This window comes from Podarcis filfolensis (genome assembly GCF_964270895.1).
Source record: "Podarcis filfolensis genome assembly, chromosome: 6".
Taxonomy (NCBI): Eukaryota; Metazoa; Chordata; class Lepidosauria; order Squamata; family Lacertidae; genus Podarcis; species Podarcis filfolensis.
The window spans coordinates 70,163,970-70,183,992 of record NC_139609.1 but is presented as its reverse complement, the minus strand read 5'-3'; the positions used below and the strand labels follow the sequence as shown (position 1 = coordinate 70,183,992).

General features: G+C 40.7%; 1 protein-coding gene across 6 annotated transcripts in view; it reads right to left on the bottom strand.

Annotated features, from left to right (window-relative positions):
* TOX2 (TOX high mobility group box family member 2) overlaps positions 1 to 20,023 on the bottom strand; it is a 254,047-nt gene that overhangs the window by 129,233 nt on the left and 104,791 nt on the right. For all 6 annotated transcript variants that reach the window (XM_083618793.1, XM_083618790.1, XM_083618794.1 and 3 more), the window contains exon 2: positions 17,609 to 17,674. In XM_083618793.1, coding sequence (XP_083474919.1) covers positions 17,609 to 17,659 — 51 coding nt within the window. In that variant the 5' untranslated portion in view covers positions 17,660 to 17,674. The remainder of the gene's footprint in view (positions 1 to 17,608; positions 17,675 to 20,023) is intronic.

Genomic DNA, 20,023 nt, shown 5'->3' with positions numbered 1-20,023 from the left:
GCTTTGTCTTAGTCCTTGATGTGGTGGGTGGATTACTTTAATAGTGCTATATTTATCTGCCTGCAGTCCTGTTCTATTTTATATCCAAATCTTTACTGACGTCTTATTGCAAAACATTATCAAATGAAAAATTAGGGAGACGGAGCATACAGTATCTCCCAACTTATTTAAAATGTTTATAGCACTTCTTATAATCTGGAGTGCTAAGAAAAAAAGCTTTGTCTGGTTTGCAACAAACACACAGTCATTTCCAGCATCCTCATTAGGTCTTAATTATGCCATTATTTATTTTTACGTTATTGGTTGTTTACCAAACATAGTTCTATTGTAATGGCCCATGCTTCATAACTAGCAAAACTATTGTGATTACAAAATGAGTGCCCTAAATGCTATTTATTAACAGATAAACCTTGTGTAACCCTGGAATGAGGACATTTAATAGCAAGAACACTACTTCAAAATCCCATTTTAAATAAGTCACCCAGACAGCTGTGCCTTTATAAAACACATTACAGCAGCACTCAGAGCCCATATGGCTCAGGGATATATACAAATTATACAATTTCTGCCATCTGATCAAATGAGGAGAACATTTTGACCCTAGAAATGAGTCAAATGCAAGTCGTAATTCAGCACCAACAGAGGACATGGTAGTAATGCATCTTGACATCTGATCAAGAAACCTGGCCATTTGACCTCATCCACAGCCCCCAAGAGCTGCAAAGCACTGTATGTACCATGGCTCCATGAAAACCAAAATGCAAAGGAGGTGAAGATAAGAGATGCTGTGATACACATGCTGATGTGTCTGTAAGCATGCAGCATACAAATATATACATGAATACACAAAAATGCATGGCTGGAGAAGAGTGACTAGTGGGGGTGCCACAGGGTTCTGTCTTGGGCCCGGTCTTATTCAACATCTTTATCAACGACTTGGATGATGGACTCAAGGGCATCCTGATCAAATTTGCAGATGACACCAAACTGGGAGGGGTGGCTAACACCCCAGAGGACAGGATCACACTTCAAAACGACCTTAACAGATTAGAGAACTGGGCCAAAACAAACAAGATGAATTGTAACAGGGAGAAATGTAAAGTATTGCACTTGGGCAAAAAAAATGAGAGGCACAAATACAAGATGGGTGACACCTGGCTTGAGAGCACTACATGTGAAAAGGATCTAGGAGTCTTGGTTGACCACAAACTTGACATGAGCCAACAGTGTGACGTGGCTGCTAAAAAAGCCAATGCAATTCTGGGCTGCATCAATAGGAGTATAGCATCTAGATCAAGGGAAGTAATAGTGCCACTGTATTCTGCTCTGGTCAGACCTCACCTGGAGTACTGTGTCCAGTTCTGGGCACCACAGTTCAAGAAGGACATTGACAAACTGGAACGTGTCCAGAGGAGGGCAACCAAAATGGTCAAAGGCCTGGAAACGATGCCTTATGAGGAACGGCTAAGGGAGCTGGGCATGTTTAGCCTGGAGAAGAGGTGGTTAAGGGGTGATATGATAGCCATGTTCAAATATATAAAAGGATGTCACATAGAGGAGGGAGAAAGGTTGTTTTCTGCTGCTCCAGAGAAGCGGACACGGAGCAATGGATCCAAACTACAAGAAAGAAGATTCCACCTAAACATTAGGAAGAACTTCCTGACAGTAAGAGCTGTTCGACAGTGGAATTTGCTGCCAAGGAGTGTGGTGGAGTCTCCTTCTTTGGAGGTCTTTAAGCAGAGGCTTGACAACCATATGTCAGGAGTGCTCTGATGGTGTTTCCTGCTTGGCAGGGGGTTGGACTCGATGGCCCTTGTGGTCTCTTCCAACTCTATGATTCTATGATTCTATGAATTCTCCTTCAAACCTGACCTAAGCCTACTTTGCCTGTGCTAGGGAAGCTGTCCACACAATTCCCCTGATGTCTTGAATTTATTTTGTGTTTAAGGCTGCTTCGACACAGTGAAGACAAGAATCACCTCTGCCTAGAGCAGAAAGCTCTGAACTGACAGTTTTGACTGGACTTATAGCCTGCTCCTTCTCAAAATTCAAAACCATTGACATAGGGACTTTGAAGTACTGCAGAAGATCCCAAGTTCAATGCTCAACATCTCCAGGTAGGGCTATGAGAGACCTCAAAGTGAAACCCTGGGAACTCGATGCCAGCCAGTATATACAATGTTTAGCCTAAAAGGATGCAGTCCGGCACCACGGATGCTGCATTTATCTGAGCAGACCAGGCTGAGTGGTGTGCAAGCAGTGGCAAGGTCTCAGGAGGACAGACTTCAGCTATGTGTGCTCTGGGGTGCTTTCTAGCCCAGTTAGCGTCTGAACATGGAAGTGGGATCCAATCTTCTCCTTTGCCTCATTCAACAAAATGTCTCAGGGCTGGGAGTGAGGGCTGGAGTGACACAGTCATATATTCCAAATATTTCTACCATGGAGGGGGGCAGGGAATGGGTTAAACTTACAATTGCAACTGTACATTTTAAAAAGCAAGGGTGGTGGAGGAGTAGGAAAACCAACAGCTAAGTTCCTAGTACTTTGCCATCTGTTTAGAGGATGGCTTAAAAACCACTAAGAATGCAGAATTTTAAACACTGACACAAACAGTGCTTAACTCTTGCTGTTGGGAAATAACTATTTTTGCCTGACAGTAAAAAATATTTTTTCTCTCAAAAAAGATTAAAGTGCCATTAAGGTTGAAGCTGATCTATTTGGAGGAGCATTGAATTGCCATTGTATAGTCAGTTCCTTTTCGTGCCGACCAGAAGAAGATTCACGAAACAGAGACTGAAATCTCATTGGAGTTCTGTAGGGATTGCACCAGCACACGTATACACATAGAGGGTTGTTCTCATGGACTTATTTCAGGAATATTTGGATCATTTAGGTTTGAGATACTGAGGTGCGCATGTCATTCTTATTTTGGCATTGTATATAATATTTAAGACTTCGTGTATTAGAAGGTGTTGAAATGTTGTAGAATATTGTTAATGAATTTTTGTAAACCACATTCATAGTTGTTTGGTTTGTGATTTATCAACAAAGACAGCAAAAAAAGTGAGTGCCGTGTCCAACTGCAGGGTAAAACCAAATTCAGTGTATGAACAGTAAAAAAAAAACCCTCGCCAGTTTTGCCTAATCTCGCTTGCCATGTTTTGTTTCTTCTTCTTCACATTCTCTCTTCCCACCCTTTTTCCTTTCTCTCTGGTGGGGTGATCTTAGTCATGGTGGTTGGTGGGGAGATTACTGCTGTTGTATTGCAGTAAACTGGCTCACCACAGTAATACTGTACACTGTCTCGGTTTCTACCTTACTATCATGTTTAACAACTGCACAAAATGCATGAATACTAGTATCCAGTCTACATTATTTGAATTCTCCTCTGAGCGTGTGTGTGTGTGTGTGTGTGTGTGTGAGAGAGAGAGAGAGAGAGAGAGAGAGAGAGAGAGAAAGAAAGAAAGAAAGAAAGAAAGAAAGAAAGAAAGAAAGAAAGAAAGAAAGTGATTAGGGTGACGAATGACACCCTGCCAACTTTATTAGACACAATAGATCTCTCACTCATCTCCGGGGTCAAATGGCCATGGCCGTTTGATCACATGTCAAGTTTCATTAATACTGATGCTCCTGTTGGGGATTGCATTACATTTTGTATTTGACTCATTGTGAGGGTCAAATGCCCTTCTGATTCAATTGAACAACAGGAATTATTTTCATGCAGCAGTTGTGTGCCGCTGTGACTAAGAGTCTGTCAGCATTTCTATTATGCTATATGCCTTTGGTGTTCACAGGATTATTTCTCAGTTCAGACAGACTGTTGTTGGCGACTGAGCTAGACATTTATAGTCCAGAACCACACATTTTAAAATAATTCCAGTGGAAATGGAAGATTTGTTGTCTTGCAGCCTGGTCTTTAAAAGCTTATCAGAGTGTAAATTCTCCTTCTTTCAGTGTAACTTACTTGCAAGGAAATGCCCTTATCAGTTCACAGCCTTCAAATGCACATTTTTCAAATAAAGGTTTCTGTATCATCAGCTAATGTATCATACTGTCCACAAAGAGGAATTCAGTTGGCCAGAAAAGGGGTACAGGATATTTCAGAAAGCTAGGGCTACTTTCAGCGAAGACATAAAAAGACCTATTCCTACCTGCGTCACAATGTGGATGAGAAAAAGCATCCCCAACTTCTATACCAGGAGTAGATGTCCAAATATTTGTTGGACTAAAATTCCCATCACCCCAACCATTGGCTATGCTGGCTGAGGCTGATGGGAGTTGTAGTCTAACAACATCTGGAGAGCATCACATTAGCTCTTGTTGTTCTATACCATGCAATGGTAATGAAGTTTGTATTGGCTTCATCACATTTGATAATGGATGTGCAGCTGACCTCAATGCACACTGGACACTGTACCATTTTTTATCCAATGCCAGTAGCCACATGTGCAGCCCCAATTACTATATGAAGGCACCCCTCTACCCTCCCCACCATGCCACAGTATGTAGACTCTTGATACAGAAAATAGACCTATATGCAGAACTATACATGAGTTGATCTCCCCTATTGGATCAGTAATAGAGAACATTGTTTGTATGAAAATCTCAACTGCAATTTCTGGCATCTTCAGGTAGGGCTAAGAAGACCCCTGTCACAAATCCTGCAAACCCACTGTCAGTCCAGGTAGACAATGCTGAATGACATGATCTTTTTAATTCCAGGCTGCTTCCTGTGCTCCTATGCATCCTATCAGTATTTATATGTTCGATATTTATCTGCTTACCCCAAGAAAATGGTTTCAAGAATCAAATAATTTCATTCTTGCAGAATTAGCATGAAGAAATGTAACATATATAAGACACAAATTGTGATCAGCATAAGAGGAATAATCAGGGAGTGAGGTGATTTGCCCACTGAACTGTATTAGAAAAACTTAGCTCATCACCGCTAGACATCCAAGCTTGTCAATTTATTTAATTCTCCACCACATCTTTAGCTACATTAGCAGTGGGGAGTGTGCAACATTTTCTGGCTAAAAGGAAAGAAAACGCACCACATTGATGAACTGCTGGGTAAAGAGTTAGCAATATGTTAAAACCCTCTGGGAAAACTGAGTGATATTCTTGTGTGTGCTATAGAGTCATAGCTGTCATGATTATTTACTCCCCTCTCAAATGAGATTCTGAAGATGTGTTCCTGATGTTTTAATGCACTTACGTAGGGTTAGACAAGGTTCAACAAACAACAAATGATATATAGAGTGCTTGTTTTAATACAATGTGTATGTGATTAGCAATGATGTTATGACCAATGCAATAAAAGGTGCTTTGGTAAATAAACAGCAATGTCAAAGTAAATATTGGCAAGACTGCAAACTAATGAGGGTGAGAACAGGAAGCCAAAGCAATTTTTATCATACATTGCTGCTATTAAAATAAAAGGAAACACACTTTTATGTGGGCGGATGGGGGGGGGGCAAGTGCTAAGAGATCTAAACAATATACCTTTTTAAAATGATATAGTTTCTATTAGAATCAAAAGTAATATTTTTAAGGCAGTTTAAAGAAGATGAGTCATTCTAATACTTGATTCATATTATCACAGTAGTCACCTGCAATTTTATCCTGCTGCTAAGCCCAAAAAAGAAAAAAATAAAGGCATCCCACAGAGGAGTAAAAAGTTCCTGGTGTTTCAACAGAGCTTGCAGTTCCATCACTCTCCCTCTCACACATCCTGATGGAATGGCTGCTATAGATCACAGCTGAGGTTGCAGCCTAATGCATCTACTGGTTTGCAACCCAACTATCCTAGCAACCTTGCTGCTGATCTCACATATGAATTAGCTCTTAGAACAGTTATTGATGCACCAAAACCAGAGATTCCACTGTGCCTCTACATTTCACAGTCCAGTGGATGCATCATCCTTGTGCTCTACCTGCAGCTAGGGAAGAGGTGGCAAAAAACCATACACACTAGGTTGTGGGCAGGCCTATCAAACCTTTCTCCCCTTACATTTGTGATGGTATGGTTAACATTGCTTCACTGCATGGTAAAGAAAGTCTATTCACACAAACAACTGGTCAGTTGTGTTTCAAGCAGCAACCAGGCTATTGATCAGATATATTAACAGTCTAAAGTTAGGGAATATAAGACTGCATTGTTTTAGTGTGGGACAGTGAAAAAGAGTTTGGATTTGATATCCCGCTTTATCCCTACCCTAAGGAGTCTCAAAGCGGCTCACATTCTCCTTTCCCTTCCTCCCCCACAACAAACACTCTGTGAGGTGAGTGAGGCTGAGAGACTTCAGAGAAGTGTGACTAGCCCAAGGTCACCCAGCAGCTGCATGTGGAGGAGTGGGGAAGCGAACCCAGTTCACCAGATTACGAGTCCACCGCTCTTAACCACTACACCACACTGGCTCTTCTTTTTATACATTCTGATGTCTTTTTAGCTGATTACTTTGTGTTTACTCCACTTGTTTTCAAACTTGAGGTGGGGGGAGTGGGATATAATATAAACGTAAACAATAAACTAATTAAGTTCAGCCACACACACTCTTATGACCACATAGCTTGTCCACTGAATGCTGGTGCATGGGTTCATATAACTGTGTGTTGGCATCTGTCTGTCTTGTCTCCCGAGACAGAAAGATACCAATGCACAGTTATATGACCCCATGCACCAGCATTCAGTGGACATCACAAATGATCAGATTGCAAACTTAGAATAAACGCATTGGGAACATATTTTGTGGAAGTCTTATTTCCACCTGATTTCTACCACAGCCTCTCTTCATAAGCATTAATCTTGATCCACAAATTCAAAACAGTTCTGTTAATGGTTATTAGCCATGTCAAGTGGGACTTGCAACAAAATGTTGTGGCCCGGAGTGCTCCTGCTCCAGGTTTCAGCCAGTCAGCATTTCTTCTAGGAAATGTCCCCATGCCCCCATTGATTCCAGCCCCTCCACACTTCAACAGTCAGAGATCGTTCTGTCTACTGAGCATCCAAAGTTCTCACTGGATTGTTTTAGCCAACCATCCACCTTGGGTTTCCCAGACATTCCATCTTATATATGGAGGGTGCTGCTTGTTGTTGTTGTTTTTTTAAGTAATCAAATCAAATTTTATTAAACGGTCACAGACCAGATTAACTCGTACAGCTAGTCAGCAAAGCATAACACTGGAAAAAACAAAGGACAATTTCAATACAGATTAGGCCATAACAGCAATTTAAAATTAGACAGCATAAATAAAATTAAGTATTTACCTTCGCCTGCATATTGGCATTGGAAAGCTCTTCTTTCCTGCGCCTAATAGCGGCTACGCAGAATTTGGCAACATTGATCGTAATTTCAGTAAGTAAAAAAAGGTGTTAAAAGGAGGAAGTTCAAATCTTAGTTATTAATTGATTTTTTTAAAAAAATAAACATCTTGGGTTCTACAAGAGTGTACAGCTTCTTCAGATTTTACCCCCCCCCTTTGAAATAAATCTTCATACAGTAATACTACAAGCTTTCCAAACAGAGGAGAATAGATTTTCACTTCCCCAAGGCATCTAGAGACTGAGCAGAAGAGATTAATGAAAAACAGAATCACAACGTTTTATCACGGAAAAAAGCAGGCATATTGTAACTATATAGTATGTTAGCTACATCAAGCATTCTTGCATGGTGTACATGTCATAGACTTGTTGTTAACCAGTTATTCCTTTCTCCCTTGTTGTCATTTTCTGCCTGCATATATTAAAAAAAAAATTATGTAACCCCCCCATATATTATTATCATTTTACTACCCTTGTTAATTTTTTAGACAGTTTACATTTCCCCATTTCAATTCTTTGTTGTTGTTGTTGTTGGTTGCACTTACTTACTACAAAGCACTCATAAGCACAGTAATTCCTGCCTATAGCACAGAAAAGAAGAGATAGAGGGCAATTGTGGAGGAGATTGAAACAATGCACAACCTCACTAACAGCAATCGTTAGCAAACAAGATGGTAGAGTACCACACGTGGCAGCCTCAAAGCCAATTGCTGAGTACTGTACAATGATGTGGACAACTGGCAGACAACAAACCTGAATCAATAGCTAATGCCTGTAGCCACACCTAAAGTGGCTAACCCTGTGGTAAGACTATCTACAGCACATAAAGCCCTCCTCAAGGAGTGGAGGGAGGGGAATCTGGGGAAGCCTGCAAGACTTTTTAAGGAGCATTTTCCCCATCCGATATTTGTCCTATCCATGTCAAAGCCCTTATGAGATGTAGAAGAGCAGGATGCAACAGTGTGGTACAGAAGGCAAAGACCCTCAGAGCAGGGCTTTTATGGTGGCTGCCCCACAGAGGTATGTTGAGATATGACTGGCGCCCACTATCAGCACTTCCTAGAAACAACTGAAGACATTTTTGTTCTGACAGGATTTCCCATCTGGATAAATGTGTCTTTTCCACAAATGTTTATTTTGTTTAGTTTTAGTTTTGTTTCAAATGTATCTTCTGGATTACCGGTACGTATTTTTAACTGGGTTTCCCACCCCCACCCCATTTTATTGAGATAATTTCCTGTATTTAATGAGATAATTATGCAGAAGATGGTTTTTAGTGTGTTATTATTATTGTCCCCAGTAAGAGAACTCAGAAAAAAATAATTTCTAATGCATAATGCTCATACCCATTACAATTTTGGTCCATAAGAAATCCTGGGCACAACTGTTATTAACTGAAAGGTGAGGCAAGGGAGTTGAGAAGATGCTTCTCTCCTTTCTTAATGTGGTAATGTGCTGTAAGCAAAAAGCTGAAATGGAGGGATATTCACATAAAGTCTCTTGCTGTATGTCTCCATTGCTTCCCCATGCACAACAAAGCCCTCAGCTTAAGACAAGCTCCTACCTATAAAAATAATGGAAGCATAGATGACAAAAGTAGAAATATCTAGTTCGTTCAAAGAACAGGCTAGGCACCATCTGTAATTATCCATGGAAAAATTATCAGATTAGATTTATTTGAATTAATAATACAAATAATGCAGGTGACCTTCATAAAAATCATACCTTCCAAGAAAAATGCTAGGAAAAACAATTTTTTGTAGCTTCTGAACCAGTAACAAACGTTAGAAAATGAATATATTGAAGATAAATTTGTTTCAACATTTTCCAATTATAATACCCAACAGTGCAGTATGATATGGCAAAGGCTATTAATGAGTTGTAATTCAGATTTTAAAAAAACCCAACCAGAATAAAACTTAGCTTATCACAAGTTCATAAGGATTCTTGGCTGTGCTGAACATCAAGTGGTACCATAACTGACAGATCAGTTGACTGACATAAAAATTCAAACTTACTCATGTATGAAAAAAGTAGCAATAACATAATGTATCATTTATGCCCTGTTTTAATAAGTTGATGAACATTAATGACAACTCTGGGTGCAATCCTGCTTGCTCCACGCAGAAGGTGCAAGGGTCTATCATTGCCCTCCATTCCCACCTGACAGCCCATGTTTTCCATGTCTGAGCATTTCCTTCCAGCAGGAGATGCCCTGGAATTTTACTCAAACTTCCAACACAAAGTCACTCTTGTCAGATATGGGAGCAGGGCCTTGTGTCTGGACCTGGACAGGAGGTGGTGGTTGCTCAGTGCTTTCGTGTGAGGCTTATGCTTGACGTGAACACTTCATCCATGACAAAACTCACAGCAGTGATGACTGGGCACCCAACCAGAAATCATGATAGAGAAGGGGGAGCGATATTGGACTCTTAACTGAGCTCCTTTTTGCCCTGAGCTCCATGCACGAGGCAAGTGAGATTGTGCTTTCTTATCATTAATGCCACACTTTATATTTCAAGAAAGTGTAAGAATTCTGGCTTTGAACTTAATGTTAACTTTAAAAAAAAAATTGGCACAGGGATTTTCACATACCTAGGAAGAGCTCTCCATAGACATGTCAATTTAACCAGTAATGATCCTGTTACCTCATAGGAAGAAATTGCTTTTAAAATAAATGATGAAAATGTTGGGCATGTGGAGCCCAGAAGGGTGAATTTTTCCACACGTGGCAAATACATTCAAAAGGGGTACAATTTTATTTTTTTAATGACTGCAGAAAGCATAAAGGAGATGGCAGGGTATACTTTACTCCTAGACCCTTTAATTTACCTTCCCAATTACATTAAGAAAAATATTGCTAAAGAGGATAAAGAATTAACTCTCAGTAGGGCCGTCACAGCACGAATAATTTTGGTCCAATATTGGAAGTCTCAGAAGTGCCTGTCTGAGGCAGAATGGCTATCCAAATTATGATATACTGCTGTGCTGGCTAAATTAGGATCTTAATCAAAGGGCAGAGAACAAGGCAGAATACAAGACACTTGGGCTGTTTTTCTTTACTTATGGAGAGAAAAGAATAGGTGTCCGGAAAGGATAAAAAAAAATAGTTTCATTAATTTAGAATATTAGAATTATTCCTAAATGAATATATTTTCTGGAGCTTTTAGAAATAATAAATTATTATATCCATCATTGGGTGTTTCTTTAGATGCTGCATATTTCCTTCTGTCTTTGGACATGTACTGTAGGAGGGTTATCATTTTGCTTGTTGCTATGTTTTGCTTCCCAAGTTTTTTGCTGCTGTTCTATTGGGTCTGTTCAATGAAGGTCTACCAGGCTTGGGTGTTTAGCATGCTGCTTTATGGTAGTGAGTCTTGGACAACTTACACCCATCAGAAGCGATGCCTCAATGTCTTCCACATGTGCTGCATCAGGAAGATTTTGGGCATCACTTGGCAGGATAGAGTCTCAAGCAAAGGTGTGCTCCCCCAAGCCCACATTCCCAGCAGGTTCACACTCCTGTCTCAGCAACATCTACGCTGGTTTCGTCATGTCTACTGAATGGAAGATGGCAGGATCCCCAAGGATGTACTCTATGGGGAACTAGCTTCAGGCACCAGGCCCATTGACAGACCAACTCTGTGTTACAAAGATGTTTGCAAATGAGACATGGAGGCTGGCAGCATTAACCCTGCCATGTGGGAATCCCTTGCAGATGACCACAGCACCGAAAGACAATCAGTCAAGTTGTGTACCCCAGCAGTGACCAAAGGAGGAATGGCTGCTGGGAGGAGCACAGAAAGCAGATACACCACAGTACACCAGCATCAGCACAACCAGACACCTTCATCTGCCCCAGACGCAACAAAACATGTATCTTCTGTATCGGTCTCTACAGCCCCAGCAGGAGCTTTAACTCTCCAGTGGTTTGACTTCATGCCTGAAGGAGAATTCTTCCCTTGTCTCCCAAAAAAGATGGATGCCAGCAACTATAGAATTTTGGATGGTTCTTCTTCTAATATAAATCATCTAGATAGCAATTAAGGCTTGCATATAATTCTACCTTTAAAAAAAAGAAGAAGACTGCAGTTCGGTCAGTAAAAATGATGATTTCAGAATTAGTCTAGCCTAGCCTAGCCTTCTCCTGCTTTGCATGCACAGGGAATGTTTTATACTGAATATCATTTGGTCCTGCTTTTTCTGATTGTTTGAATAAGCTCAAACAATCATAAGCATAACGTCATTATACGGTTTGGTCAGTAGGTGGCACTGGTTTTGCCTAGTTTCCTGACCCATAGTTTAAACAAACCACAGTTCCCAGGTTTTTACACCATGGGGATTGGAGAACTGTGGTTCATTCAGAATCAGAATAGAAAGCTTCTGATCTCTTTCTCACCGGCAAAATGAAAAGAGTGACAGGGGACCACATGAGCCTTAAATTCGCTGCAGCTCATTTGCACAGTGGGAAATTAGCTTTTCTGCTGACAGAATGTAAGGCAGATGGCCTTAATTTTTTATGGAGTCTGTAGAATTAAACACAAGCCTTAATTTCTCCAAAAGGAAGAAATTACTCTGAGATTTAGAAGGAAAAGCCAGCAGGTTGTTCCTACTGCTCATGAGCATCTTCCACCTATGGGGGTTGCCTCACTTTGCCAAATGGTAGAGCCAGCCCTGGCCTAGAGTCCAATGAGACCTTAGTTTGAGCCCTCTGTATTATTGCCACCAGGTAAGTTTAGAGAGAGAGAGAAAGAGAAGAGGGTAAGAGTAGAATGGCAGTCCTGCAAGTGTGTGTTTCTTTAAGAGTGGGGAAAGATAATTTAAGCAGTTATGAGCCAGGCTTAGGCACCAAAGGTGTCAAGGCCCAATTCATAATAGGCCCAGTTAAACAAATTTACTGTTCAAATCCCATGGAAAACCAAGCTCACGCTTATCACTAGTTGTTCTTTCTGGGTTAGTTTAGTTGAACGCTGTAAGCCCAGTCTTTCTGCCTCAACAATGGTACTGAATGGTAGCAAAATCAGCAGCAACAGCAGCAGCAGCAGCAGCAATATAAAGCTGGTTGAACAAGCTAACAAAGTAAACACCATAAAAAATACAGCAGCAACGAAACAACCAAGTGGAGACCAAATTAAAACCAACATCTTAAAAGCAAAACCTCAGTGGAAAGCAGCCTTTTCACTTTCCATTGGAAGGTAGAGGGAAAGGGGGTCCACCATGTTACTGAGAAGATAACTGCCCTTTAGGCCCTCACGTATGCACGCATGCTTTGTGTACAACATTTATACATGCTCTGTTTTTACAGAAAAATTAAGTGTGATGAATACTTAACAATAATCACAAAACCATAAAAAGCAGCAGGCAATTTCAGCATCAGAGAATAAAACAGCACAGAAAAATCACTGAAAATATACAAAAGATCAAAGATTCAGTGGATTCAAATGCATTGTAAAATAAAACAGTCCTAACATGGTGCCAGCAGCCCCTCTGGGGAGGCATTCGATAACCAGGGTGCAAACGTGGAAAAGTCCCTGTAACATTAAAAAAGTGTGAGAGAGCACCCGCCACGGGGAAACGAGCATACTGTTTCCTGTTTCAGAAGACCATTCAACAAAAAGATGTGTGGGTGCAGCCATGAGAACAAGAAGTGCAAAACACTGTTTCAACATTTACAACAATATATAAACACATCATTTGTCTTGTGTTATTTTCCCGGCCTTATACTGACTTGGGATCTTTAGTGCTATACAGATATGAAAAGAAAGAGGCAATGGCTTCTGTGATGGGCTGGTGTGAAATCATTTTATAATCAAAGAACTCATGAGCCCAAACTGCCAAAAAAAGCCATTGGTAACAGCCCTAATAGGACTGCAACCTTTAAGCAAAAGGGCCCTTTCCCCAGCAATTTTTAGCAATACTCAGGTGCAAGATAAACATATATTTCATCAAATTTGAAGAGCAGATATGGATATAAATTGCATTTCCATCTTTAAAATGACATTAGTGGTAAATGGGAAAGAATCATGTCCTCGTTTATATATATTTTAAAAGTGGTCATTTACACGTTTGAGTGTGTATGTGCTCTTTGTATCCAAGGTGCAACCCCTGAATTTTGTGCAAAAATTATTGCATTCTAAGTAGTGATCCCAAACTACCACATGGAATATCACCACACTAGTTATTAGAATCCCTTCATAGTTTTCTTTTGTCTATCTTGCTTCTCCATATTCTGCATGGCTAGATGAGTCATCCTGGCCCTTGGACTGGGATTCTTTGACCTTTCTTCATGCATTAGTATGTAAAATTATTGCTTACGTTTTCCCAACAAAGAATACTCTGAGCATCTAGCTGCTTTCATTATTCATGCTCTATTAATAATACACTTTGAGTTTCATTCAGAGGTGTACTAGGAAACTTCTGTTCCCAGTGACCTAAGCAGTTTCAGTTCAGATGCTAATGAACTTCTTTTATTTGGCCTGACCTTGATAAGCAACAAAACAAAGAGTTGACTAGCTGTACCGAGCCCGGTGTTTAGACATTGGAGTTTTTCAGTATTTCTCTAGATCAGATCTTTTGTGTGGTGACAAAATAGAATTCCTACAAAAGAAACATGGAAATGTGCACCAGTTTTTAGGAATAATTATCAGCATATTGTTTCACCCTCATACCCAACACCAACCCCACTTGGGCAACCATGTGCTTAAAAATAAGATTTAAAAGGCTAGCCTGTCTGCTGAGGGCAGATTATCTTTGGCAATCACTCATAGCCAAGTAAGATTGTCTTCCATGAACAGTCTTAACAGTGAGTCCGTAAGTGACTGTGGAGTACAATTCTGGATGCACACGTCCTTCCACAGTGGGGACATAGGTTTCCAGGTGGAGTTGATCATGGTGAGGGTTTGCCAAATGTGCCTTCCTCTTAGCACGTTTCTCCCTTTCCTGAGTTCGAGCATCTTCAAAGTCCATGACACCTTTGGTAAAGGCTGTTCTCCAGTTGGAGCACTCGCAGGCCAGTGTTTCCCAATTGTTGGTGTTTTTACTATTTTTTTTAGATTTGCCTTGAGAGAGTCCTTAAACCCTTTTTGTTGACCACCAGCAGTCCACTTTCCATTTTTAAGTTCAGAATAGAGTAGTTGCTTTGGAAGACGATAATCAGGCATCCGAACAACATGACCAGTCCAATGAAGTTGATGTTGAAGAATCATTGCTTCATACACCCAAATTGAAGTAAATGGGATTGTGCCCATGTTTAAAGCACAGTATGTAGCTGGAGGAATTGACCTAGTGGTAGATATCCTTGTATCCTTTGGAATCCCCTCCCATGAAAAACCTATGTAGCTACCAGTTTTTTTCTTTTCCATTTGTGCTTTTAGAAGTTGAATCTGTAAATATGCTCTGCTGTTTGTTTATTTTGCTTTCATTGAGTTTTTCATGTTTCATTACATTAGGATATTTTATGATCTGAATGTTTCTCATGTTTATTGTGAACCATTTTGGAAATTTACATGGAAAAGTGGTATTAAAAAATACCACAGATAGGTAAATGAAACGATGAGGACAAACAACATTAGCAAACCTCTTTTTCATAGTGTGGGGAAGGGTACTAAACTGATCCCTTCTGTACCCTTGCCTGAGTTTGCAGACTGTAAGTCAGAAGAGATGCTACCTCTTTATCTGGGAGTAGGCACCACTGAATTCAGCAAAACTTACTTCCGAGTAGACATGGTTAGGATTGTGTGGTAAGGAAGGAGATCTGCACGTACACAGGCAAAGGAGTGGCAGGGGCAAACGCTGCTAATAATTTGGCTTATAGGTGTTTGAAGTTTCTAGCTTCACCTGAAAATACTAAATTTTCCTTCAAGTCCTTTCCCTATTGTTTTTATTTAGACTGTGTGTGAGTACTATGCTGCTTACTTTTATTTACATACATTGCCCATGTCATTTAGGCATTTTGACAAATATTAAACCATTATGATGATAACTCCACAAGAAGCTTGGAAAGAGCAGTCAATGATAAAAAAAGATTTGAAAAGTATTGGATCTGACACACCCTGAACAGATGGAAAGGGCTTGTGTCCCTTAACCTGCTCAACTGCTTATGCCTAGGGCTCCCTTATGCACACATAACTGACGTTAGGTAGAAAGAAATGTTTTGTATAACCAAGGTAATGGGTATTTTATTGAATGTGCTAATCATTAACTTAGGGAATGTAGAATGTTTTGTTTTGTTTTGAACACTTTATTATGGTGTTATGACTTTACAATTAATAGTTAACTTTGTCACTTTGTTTCTTGCCCTTTGAAAAATTAAAAGCTTTTCTTCTGGCAGCAACTGGAGTTTATCCAATCTCTAGAAACTTCTGACTGGATATATGTCTCACTTCACCATATCTGACAAGCTCACATATTGTACGTCTGAAGGTGAGCACTCGTTTTTCTTCTTGTCTTTGGTTTAACATTACTTTTACATCATGGTCAATCTCTGATCTACATGTGAAGCAAACACTTCACTTAAGAATTCAGATATATGGCCAAGACAAGATGCCTGCCAGAGTAGTCAAGAACATATTGCAACCTTGCCCCAGAAAGCAGATATCAGCATCCAAGAAAGAAAGATTACAGCAGTCTTTGCCTAGATATAAATCCTTTGTGCAGGATTATACTCTGCAATGTTTATTGCCGTGCATTTCTGTGACACAGACTGATAACTTACAATATGCACTGAGTACTACATTATGCGGAATGCAGTTTGTAGTCTTTTCTCAAACCTCTGGTGGAGCAATCAAATTTACTGAAGACAGTGAAGCACGCTTGCAAAGATCTGCTGCCTATTTACTCAGCTAAGCCAGATGCATAGGAACACAGGGTGGTGCTGCATAAAAGAAAACCAATCATAGGATTGGAAAGCACTTCAAAGGTCATCTAGGGATGCAGGAAGCTGCCTTACACAAGCTCAGTATTGCCTACACTGGCAGTGGCTCTCCAGGGTTTCAGAAAGGGGACAGTCCCATCCCTACCTGAATTGTACCTGAGATTTTCTGCATGCAAAGCAGATGCTCTACTACTGAGCTATGGCCCTCCCCCATCACAAATGTATCTGGGCCTGATTCCAGTACCTTGAATAACTTTTGCAGGAGGGGAGTCTGAGGAACTGAGACATATAGCGGTGACAAGAAATGAAGTTTCTGGCCTAATGGACAAAATAAAAACTGAAAAATCACTGGGACTATGAGAGTTCTCAGAGAATTCAAATGTGGAATTGCTCATCTTCTCCCAAAAATACATGACTCGCCCCTCAAAGAAGCCTCCATATCTGATGACTGGAAAGTTACCTATTATTTTAAAAGGGGGAGAGTCCAGGGCAGGTCCTGGCAATTAACAGGCCAGTTAGATTAACATCCGTCCTGGGAAAACTGGAGTAAAGTTTTGTTAAAGATAAAATAGCCAAGCATGTAGAGAAGAACAAGCTGGGGGTCATCTGGCAAAGCTGAATGTTGGGAGATTCAGGACAGAGAAAAGGAAGGAATTCTTCACACAAAACAAACTGTGGAAGCCTCTACTACAAGATGTCGTGGTACCTGCCAACCTGTATAGCTTTAAAATGGGATGGCGAATGAGGCTACTGCTGGCTTCTGGTCATTATGGCTATATGTTGCCAAGGAATACTAGCCATTGTTGGGGGGAGGCTGGGACAGCAGGAAGGGTTAATTCACTGGTGTCATGCTTTGGGCATCACAGAGGCATCTCATTGGCCACTGAGGGGAAGAATGTTGGACTATACGGGCATCTGGTCTGATCCAGCAGAGCTGCTCCTATGTTCTTAGTAAGGTGCCACAAGGCAAAAAGAGCATCACAAGTAAGTGTAATGAAAATGATGTCAAGCAAGCCGACCGGTCTCAAATCGTGAATCCTCATTTGAAATGAATTTCAAAGCCAACCCTGTGTGAGAGATCAAATGTATAACATGAGAAGTATGAGTGTGCCTTTCCTCCAGTATGCGCCGGCTTTTCACAGGGTAGTAAAGGTTAAAAATGAAACGAGTCTTCCTCTATAAACGCTGTTCTGAAATGGTAGAAAACCTTGCACAGCCTTTGTAGCCATTTACTGGGAAGGTGACATCTGAGGTGCTATTTGACACCTCTGCACAACTCTGCACTACGCCGTGTCCTTAGTAATGCACAAGCAATTTAATTACAACTAATACAGGACAGCACACAAGCAAATAATGAGCGTTGTTTGATACCCTGCATATACACACAGCCCACAAAGATTGTTACGTTTTACCTGATTTGCTGAGAGGAACTCCTGGTTATTGTCATTCATTCCCATATACATGTTCTCTCCGTCAAACTGGAAAGACAGAAGAAACCAGTGGTTATCACTGTAGCCAGGAGAGCTAGGTTCTGTTGCTATTTTAGGCGTTTTCCAAGCACTTTCATTCCAAAAAGTTCCATTTTGCCTGAAAAGGGTGAGCTCATACTGACTCTCCTGCCCAAAGCAAATTGGGTTGTATACACCAACTTTCCCATAGGTGCTCTTCATTAACATGGACAAGGACATGACCCCACACATTATGCACCTATAGAGAGGCATACTGAGATTGAATGTCCAGTGTAATCAAGGCTCAGTTTGCACCTACTAAATGAGACTCCTAAGAAATAATAAAAAAAAGACACACTAGAAGAAGCTCTGTAGATCCCACTTTCAGAAAAACAGAGTACTCCACCACCTTTTATCACCCATCAGGATTTGGGGTGATGGTCAAGGAAGCTTTACTCAGAGTAGACCCATTGAAATTAATTAACAAAACTGAGGTCCACAAATTTCAATAGGTCTACTCTGCATGATTTTACACCCTTGGATTTTACACCCAAGGATGCACACTGTCCCCTCCCCCACATGTTGCACCTGACATTGTGGGGTAGTTATTTTTGCTCTTCTCCCTTTGCTCCCCCCTCCACTGGGTCCCTGGAAACCTGAACCTTTAAGAAAGGATTCTACTTAAACAAGGGTATTCCCACCCCCTTCATTTTGCCTGCTCTATCCTTGTATTGGATTGCAAAAGGGGTTCATTCAACTCAGCGAGTGTTAGAGGCACAGTCTCTCCCATCTAACTTGATTATAGGTTTTCCTGTCATGGCTCCCCTGAGCCAGTTTGGAGCTGGTTGTAGGTGAACCAAATCATCTGCAGTGAGTTGTCCTAGCAGGTTATGGTAGCCTATGGAGGGAAAGTACACTGCAACTTCCCACCTAGGAAAAAAATATACCTGTATCTTAGAGTGTGTTCATATTATTGCTTTTGAGTACAGTGAACTTGTTGTCTTCTGCTGCATTTCACAGCCCCCCCCTCCCAGCTGCTCACATCAGCAAAGCTTCAATTCTTTTATGTCTGAGCGCACACCAAGGGATGTTGAGCGGTGGGGGTGTTTCACACCATCGCTAGAGTTGGATTAGGAACAGCTTTAGGGCTCCAATCAATGTGAAGCTGGTTTGCGAAACAACGGAAAGCACAGTGGTGTCTTGGTTTGCATACGTCTTGGTTTGCATGCATTTTGGATTACAAACACATCAAACCCGGAAGTGTGTGTCCCGGTTTGCAACCTTTTTTTGGATAATAGCCCTATTATTTATTTATTTTTATTACGAACAAAAAAAATTTGGAGGCCCCATTGGTGAAAGCGTACCTTGGGTTACAACCTGTTTTGGTTTACAAACGGACCTCCGGAACGCATTATGGTTGTAAACCAAGGTACCACTGTACAGGATACAGATGCATTTTGGAAATTATAATGTGAACATGGATGAAAAACCAACACTGGAAATGAGAGAACAGTAAATGGGGATGTGAACACTTCCTTGGTCTCCTCTATACAACTTATTTTCTGACTTCTAAAGATGTTACCCATGCCACTTGGAGAATGGCACTATTTACATCTTGGATTGTGTGTATGTCTGTGTTTCTGCTTGCCAATCCTTCCCTGCTACTTGATACTTTGGGTTATCCTCCAACCAATATCTCTTGCAAAGTCATTGGAAACAGAAGCAGCAGGCTTCCAACAGAAAACTGATCTTACAATTAACAAGAGTCCCTGCCCAAGACACAAAGTCTCAGGTGACCCTTGCCTCCCGAATGAAGGAAAGGCCCTTTGGCATACAAGGCTTTCTCAATCTAGCAGCTGATACTCAAATAGCTCTACTACGGGCACAAGATGCTGGGTGTAAACCCTTGTAATTATACAAGCCATATTGGATTATTTCTTACAAATTATACTTTCTGCATTAATTACAGTATTAAAAAACATGTAAACCTAAAAGGAACTGTGACAAAGATTAACCTGTGCTCCAGTTTTCTCTCCTGCTCACCTTTACTAATTTCTTTTGTCTCCCTCCTTTATTCAGCATCTTATCAGCATGAATCTGTCAAAACTGCTCGAGTGAAATCTTACTCATCTGTATTGCTATGGGGCAACGTAGCAAAAATTATGCACAGGTGGTGAAATATCACGTAAGAGTGCTTTGAACCGCAGAGACTGAGAATCTGAAGGAAATCACCAAACTTGTTCTGATTTCTTTCTCTGGTGCACATTCTTACAGGGAAGGCCCCAATCTTACCTTCAGAACTGTGCAATGTAATAAAGCTTCTACAGTAAGCTCAATCCAGACTTAAAGAACCCCTTTCTTGGTTACTTTATCTGAGCA